The 7872-nt window shown below is 39.9% G+C and overlaps 1 protein-coding gene across 1 annotated transcript in view; it reads right to left on the bottom strand.

The window, feature by feature from the left end:
- LOC109953265 (NXPE family member 3-like) overlaps positions 1-7872 on the bottom strand; it is a 24568-nt gene that overhangs the window by 7178 nt on the left and 9518 nt on the right. Inside the window, exons 2-3 of the mRNA XM_020588693.1 lie at positions 2535-2830; positions 2305-2375 (exon numbers count right to left, since the gene is read on the bottom strand). Of these exons, the coding sequence (XP_020444349.1) occupies positions 2305-2375; positions 2535-2830 (367 nt within the window). The remainder of the gene's footprint in view (positions 1-2304; positions 2376-2534; positions 2831-7872) is intronic.

Genomic DNA, 7872 nt, shown 5'->3' with positions numbered 1-7872 from the left:
CCTCGCCTCCAATGCTGCTAGCATCTGACATTTATTACAAGTACCATTATCGCTAAAGGAGGCAGAGGAATAACTGAACATGCGACACTCCGAGCAAGAGAAAGGAGGAGAGGAAGAGGGGGAAGCCATTGCTCTCGATTAAGCTACTAGCTTAGCTAGCTTCTAAATTAGCCGACCTAAAGTAGCAAGTTAAATTTGGTAGTTAGCAAGAACTTCTGCAACACAAGTGCTTTAAGTGGTGCAAGCGTATGTTGTCACTCAGAAATTCAGATGAACCTAGAAAATAGTGAGTTTAATTCCTAAACAATCTGGAAGCAAGCACAATGCAGTGCAGGTACAGAAAACAGGAAATGAGTACGGTTTACCGCAGAGGCAGGAAACAGCAGTCCGTCAAAGGTTCCGCTACTGCTAACAACAACTCAAATGCCGTCACCTTCATGTGTCTTTCATGAAGTTTGTGTACACTATACACCTCCGGACCGGTAGTTGGTGCTGTGGCGCAACTGTGAAGAATGGAGAGACTAAGTGTAGGCAAGCTTTAGAATTAAACAAGCTATGGCCTGGTTAACATGTCCTCTCTCCTTATCCACAGGTATGTCAATAAAAGTGACTTTTTTTTTAAACTCAGACACGGTTCTAGCTCACTTTAGAGTGAAGCAAAGGTATTGTGAACATGCTGTGATTATTTTAAGTACTTGTTAGTTTAAAGAGTGTTTTGATGCTGCTGAATTAGTGTTGTTTTTAATGCGAATTCACCAGTAGCTGATGGTTCAGTATGTAAGTGTGTATTTGAAGCGTTTTTCGGGCATTGTAATGTTCTAAAGTACTTTGTGACATGTATGAATGTTCAAGTTGTCTTAAGTTAATGTACAAATTCAGTTTCAGGTTTGGGGTGCACGCCATGCTAGTGTTCATGTAGATGTTTTACCCACCATTTGGCGGCGATGTCTGTTTGATGTGGCCAACCGCTGTGTGTGCATGTGTGTAGAGAGAGACGAGAGAGGGGAGATATGCCATGGATTAGTGTTAGGAGTGAATTACTGTGGGTTCGTATTATTTTGATGTTTAATTATTGTGTATTGCCAATTAGATATTATATTTTTGCACTTTATGAATTTAGTTACCTGGTCCAGTGGACCACTGGACCAGCGCTATACCCTCTTCAGGGTGGCGGGGGGTTCATGGGACTTTGCCCAACCAGTCCACATGTGTTTCATGGATCTGGAGAAGGCATTTGACCATGTCCCTCGCAGCGCCCTGTGGGGGTGCTCCGGAAGTACGGTGTCCGGGGGCCTTTGTTAAGGGCTGTCCGGTCCCTGTACGACCGGAGCAGGAGCTTGGTTCGCATTGCCGGCAGTAAGTCAGACTTGTTTCCAGTGCATGTTGGACTCCGGCAGGGCTGCCCTTTGTCACCAGTTCTGTTCATTATTTTTATGGACAGAATTTCTAGGTGCAGCCAGGGGCCGGAGGAAGTCCGGTTTGGGGACCACAGGATCTCGTCTCTGCTTTTTGCAGATGACGTTGTCCTGTTGGCTCCATCAAACTTTTTTAGGCCATGGTTCTCAGTCGGAAAAGGGTGGCTTGGTGGAGAGTTCCTGCCTCAAGTGGAGGAGTTCAAGTATCTTGGGGTCTTGTTCATGCCCTTTGGGCGTCCCTGTCCAGCCCGCGGAAGGTCCATCAAATCAGAACATGAATGAAAAAAGTTCACGGGTGAAATTAAGATCCCCAACCTACTGGGTGAGAGACAGGTGATGTTGGCCAGCTAACCCTCCTGGTAGTTTGACCCTTATAATATGATAGCTTGACCATGAAAATCTACTGTTGGCATTTGGAATGATGCTGGTATCATTATTAGTTTGAAAGTTGACTGGAACATTGACATCCATACCAGCTGACTACTGTGGTCTGAAGGCAATGTAGCTGCCTGCTAATAGAGCTAGCTTGGTATCTTGACACACAGTCAACAGCTTCTCCAGCTCTCACTATGGTTAATAATCTTTTAAATTATTTGAGTTATTTATTTATCCAAATTATGGTACTGATCACCACCAAAATCTAATCAATTGTTCTGTGGGCCATATCCTGCCTCTCAAAATCATTTCATTCCTTTCTGCATTATGCTGTTAAACAACCAAAGAAACCAACAAATGCCAGAAAAACATAAACCCTACAGGAAAGTGGCAGTTCAGTTGAGTGTGTGTGTGTGTGTGTGTGTGTGTGTTCCGTGTCATTTTCTTGCATTTTTAACATTGAATTTTATTGTTATTATGTGCATTAGTAGTGGTGGTAAACATTGTGATCTACCTTTCTTATTTGGCAACACAGTGACAGCAGCAGGTCCTGAAGCCTGAATGGAGACTTTCAGGTTGACACCACTGATGGAAGGCAACATATAATGAAATAGCTGTTATACACATGACAGTATTAGGAACATAAGTAAAGGAAAGAATAGTAATTTATACATAAATAACACTTTAATGATGTATTTATTAAAATTAGCACAAAATATCAGTCCTATCAATCTGTTCCCTCACCTTTGAAACAGCTTCTCCTCATTGGCCTTGAGATTTTTTTTGACTCCTGCCATGAAGTGGGTGATTCTGGTATTGCAGCTCAGGTTCTTTGGTTTGAAACAGAACCAAGATTCACCTGTATTGAGGTCAGTGTAGTTGCACAGCGGCTGCTGGTTCGGACGCAGGCACCAGTTACAGGCAGTAGTTTCAGAAACAGAGCCTGACCGGAAGAAGGTCCTGAAGTCAGTTCTGTCTGGTTGCTCTCTGTTCAGCCTGCGCAGCACCGTTATAGCTTCACTAGGATGAACTAGTTTCACCTGAGAGGACAAAGAGCCAGTTTTCACTAAGCCCTGACCACACTGTTAGCATATCCAGCTAATATGCATACTTCATACAGTAGTAACCCAGTGTTAGCCTACTTCCAAGGCCAAGGAGTATTTCACACTACAGCATTATTTTGTGGGATAGCGGTTTATATCAACAAAAATTCAAATCAATGACATGCATATAACAAGCATTTCACCATTGTGTATGACACAGAAGGGTGCTACTATCAGAGTGTGAGATAACAATAGCAGCTGTCCCCAGCCAAATAACTTTAGTCACAGTATAACAACTCCACCCCAACCTTCTTTACAATGAAACAACCCCAGACAAACTTATACTTGCACCAAACACACCAGCCAAACAAGTTTATGTAAGAATGAAATCAGAGTTTACAGCTTCTTGGGCCCCTCCTATTCAACATGTACATGTTTCTGCTTTTTAAATTTTCCAGGAATCTAGGGTTGCTTATCATAGCTATGTGGATGACACCCAGATATACAGATGTATGCACTGAAAGTGTCACTCTCTGCTGTGATAAGTGGCCAGTTTTGCCATGATTGTTTGTCTTTTGTCCTGTAGCATGGAATGTGCTACAGTATAACATCTGTATGTGGTGCTCAGCTTACACTCATACGTACAGCACCCTGTGCATACACAAATCATAGCCCATACGATAATGAATGCCTACTTAGAAACTGAAGTAAAGAACAGGACCTGTGGTCAGGGTTCGCTTTGAACCATGATTATTATTGACAACTTAGAAAGTGTGATTATTATTGTGTGTGGATTATGATGCGAGTTTAATGTAATATTCTCAAGACTTTAATTTCAATTTGGTCTCAGTTTCAAATCAGCCAACCTTCTCTTCTAAAATTAAGTGTCTAATTTACAGTTTAGTTCCAGGAACTAAACTGTAAATGCAGATAAGTTTTGGAGGGAGCATATTTTAATTTGGGATTATTTCTTGATTCATCTTAATTCTTGAAAGAATGAAGCATTGCTTTTTCCTACAGACACAGCAGTAGGAACAGGTGGTTTATGGAGGATAGCAAGGGTACAACGCATGGTGCTAATACGCTGGTAACTCATATTCAAATCCACTCTGACTTTTGTTTTGATGTTGATTCTGATAGTCCCTTTTATACAGAGATTGTGCTGCAACCTGCTGGTATTTTGACCTTCCTTCAAACTGCTTTTTTAATTTAAAGCATTTTACACTGAACTTTAAAAAGCTGGCAAACTGCTGTTCCCATGTACGTTTCAGAAACCTGTCAGAATCTCAGTCAGTGTAGCTACTCCATGGACAATTTTAAAACAAAACAAACAGGTGGTTATCGGATTTTGCTTAAAATGTTTATAAATGATAATTGTTAATTACAGTAGCCTAGTTGGTGCATCCAAAAGGTATGTGTGTCTGTTTGAGGGCGGGGCTACACACACACAAGGTGCACAGCAGAACAGACGGTAGTGTGAGTTGGCTGCATTCACACAAAATCCTTCCCACAGTGTTGTGTAGAGGTGTGACTGTGTTTATTCAGGCTTTGGAACTTGGCTACAGTGACACAATCACAAAATAAGGTTTTAATTCTCACATTCATGGCATTCTGGCTGGTGTTGCTCTCTCTCTGCACTACTCTGATGTTAATTCTGAAGTCTCTGAAGGCTCTCTCCTAACCAAGAGCTGAGAGTTGACACATAACCATAATAAAACATTAAATAATGCTGTTGTCAGAAAACTGGATATTGTGCTGTAAGATTTTAAAAAAATAGGTTGGAGAAGATTTTGATAATGTATTCACATATTTGCAGTTGCAGTGTGTATAGGGACCCAATCTTTAAGAGACTGCTTCAGCATTTAGAGTAGTCCCATACATAATAACAGCATGGCTAGAGGTTGGAAGTTTTAATTAGTATTTAAACTAAGTGGTCATTGCAATTCAGGCCTACCCCCTTCCGCCACTTTTGGAATTAACCTTCGACTAGCTGTAGTGCACATAATGTACGTATAATGGTGGTAACTTTGTTAAATATCATTATTAAATATCTCTGAAATCAACACAAATAGAGAGAGAGAGACCTACTTAACATTGGGAGCTGACAGACTGCTCAGTCTAAAATGATGGGGGGAAATGGACATTTTAGTATTCTTTGCTTATTTTATAACTGGTTGAGCCAGAGGATTTTTTTGATCATAATCAAATCTGATAAAAGAAAGTTTAGTCTAGCTCAGGGGTGCTCACACTTTTTCGCCTTACAAGCTGCTTTTCAAATGACCAAGTCAAAATGATTGACCTACACTAAAAATACTACACACACAAAAAAAATATATGTATGAATGAGTGTCGTAGTTTTTATGAACGGTCTGAAAGTGCCGCTCCACATTTCCCTTCTTCCGAATAGTGATGGTAGATTGGTAGATCAAGCAAACGCATTTTGAATATAACATCACGAAAAAAACGTCCTCCTCCCATTCCTCATGGAATGTTTTCGGTACGTTTTCGGTTTCTTACTTGATTCGGCTCCCCCACTCATTTTATACCCTTTAGTAGAAATTAATTCAAAGGCTGACAAAGTAGTTCGCTCACTGGAGTTTTGCAGTAGCTCGTGCGGTTGACTGTGCATGCTTGGTGACTCGTGTGTCAGAAAAGACGAGATCTCAGATTGGCTGCCAGCATGTCAATCAAGTAGCAAATGTAATAGGGAGGCTGGATGATAGGCTATATATGAATGATTGTCACTTTCGGCTTTTCCCGTCAGGGGTCCCCCAGCGAATCGTCACACTGACCATTGCATGTTAACACTTGGCACGTGTTTTATGCTGGATACGTCTAATTTATTTTTGAATCACGCAATCTACCAACACTACCTTTGTGATCGACGCATTGGGCACCCCTGGTCTAGCTAGTCCAGGTGTGGTGATTGATTCACAGGGTCAGCTTAAAAAAATGTGCGTTCCAATGTGCAAGTGGCACCCGTGAGTTTTTGTGTATATAATGATGTGGATGGTTCACAGCAACACAGTTTAGTGTTGAAAACAGGCTCTATTTACAAAAGACAAGTTACAGAACAAAAATCATATCATCCAAACTGACAAACTAGAGCGTAATTTCTAGGAGGGGCTGTGGAGACAAACATCAGAAGTGACAATCAGCAGCAGAAACAGACTTTACATTTATCTTAAGTGATTTCAACATACGGTTTTACCTGTGTAGCTGTGAGTGATCAGCTGTAGGTCTATATGACACAAGCGGGGCACAGGAAGGCCAAACCTCCGCAATTGCTCCTACACCCATCTATAGAGATGTAGAGTTGTTCGCTTTGAAGAATTCACCATAACAGATATCATCCTCAATTTACTTCAAGTACAGAAACAGCAATGGGACCATGCACAGACATTCTAGGGTCAGATGCTCAAGTACAGAATAAGGCCACCCCTCTCACTGACAGTTATTTATTGAAACCTACAGTATCATTTATCTGATACAAATATCAACAAAATTATCTGTTCACACAGAGGCAATGGTCTGTAGTGGGCTATTCACTATTTGTAAAACTATGCGGTCACAGTCACTGCATTACAAAAGTAAGACCCACTAGACTGTAACTGCCAGTGGCTCAGCTACAAGTGGCTGAGCTGCTGTTTCTGCAAATTTGAGTGTACCTTTTGTCATTTGGCAATGTTCTAATAATTTTAAAGTACTGGAAGTGCTGTAACGACTACAGTTTGTTTATTTGAAAGATTACTGAAATCCATATTAATTTAAGTTGCCTGACAAAGAATCTCACAGACTCCTTTGATGAGGCAATTTCTTACAGAAGCATCTTTTCATGACAGTCCACAACAAATATATTCTCAAAATGACAGCCTGAGTAGCAACAAAAACTGAGCAGTAAAGTTGCTGCTACTTAGTGCTTTTTAGTTTTCATTATATTTATTAAATACATTTTCTTTTTTCATGTTCCTCTCATAACTAGTTAGTAGCCAACAGAGAGTGAGATTATAATGTAAATGTTCACAGTAAATACCAGATTGTAGCTGGATTGAGCCTGACTGATCTAGGGGGGCAGTAAAAAAAAAAAGTCAACACAGCTTTGTGTTAACCTCGGTGTTTTATGTGAACATTTGTTACTTAAATCTGTCTTATTATTTTTTTTCAGGCCACAGCCTCGCAGAAATGTTAATCTTTCTTTTGGATCATTACTTTATACTTTAGTGCAGGCATGTAGATTTACCTAAGGTGAATAACAATTAACTTGAAATGCTTGAACAAAACTGAATCTACATGAACATTCCAGTATTGACTATGAAGCTTAGAAACTACAAACTGTTAGTTTTATTTTTTTTAAATACTCCCTTACCATGAACTTGTCATCATTTGACCTTTTCCCATTCAGATTTATTACATTAGAACAAAAGCCTTCTATGGTGGGTGGTCCTACTATATTCAGGGTGATGCTCACAGATACCAGGCTATAACGATTCACTTGTTAGGGGACATTGTTGGCCATCAAAGGACTGAAACACCACCGATGGGGCTAAATATCTCCAGTTCAACACCAGTCGAACAGAACTGATCAAGCCTCTTGGATGAGAGGTGAAACGTTTTCAACCTGAAACCAATTCCAGTTGATTTTTTTTTTCATACAATTATTTATTATTCATTGTCTTCTTTAGTACAGACATTTAAATTCTTACAGTCCTGCTTTGATTTTGTTAAATTTCATTTACCTCAACTAAAGTTGGTGTTAACATAACTTTAGATTTATCAGCATTTATTTTCATATGGCAAAAGGTTGATAACAGATCTTTCCAAGATTCACCAGGCATTCAAATTTAGATGGTCGCAACATATATGCATTTCGGTACGACTATTGATCAGAATTTGTCATTTAAACCACACATCGAAAACTTTGCATCCAAGTTAAAACTTAAGCAAAGTTTCCTTTTTAGGAACAAATTTTGCTTTTCCTTTGAGACAAGGAAATATCTGATTTCAGAAACCTTTTTACCTTTATTGGATATGGTGATCTG

The sequence above is a fragment of the Monopterus albus genome, unplaced genomic scaffold, assembly GCF_001952655.1.
Source record: "Monopterus albus unplaced genomic scaffold, M_albus_1.0 scaffold597.1, whole genome shotgun sequence".
Taxonomy (NCBI): Eukaryota; Metazoa; Chordata; class Actinopteri; order Synbranchiformes; family Synbranchidae; genus Monopterus; species Monopterus albus.
Note: the sequence above shows the minus strand (reverse complement) of the source record. Positions and strands in the feature narration are given on the sequence as shown.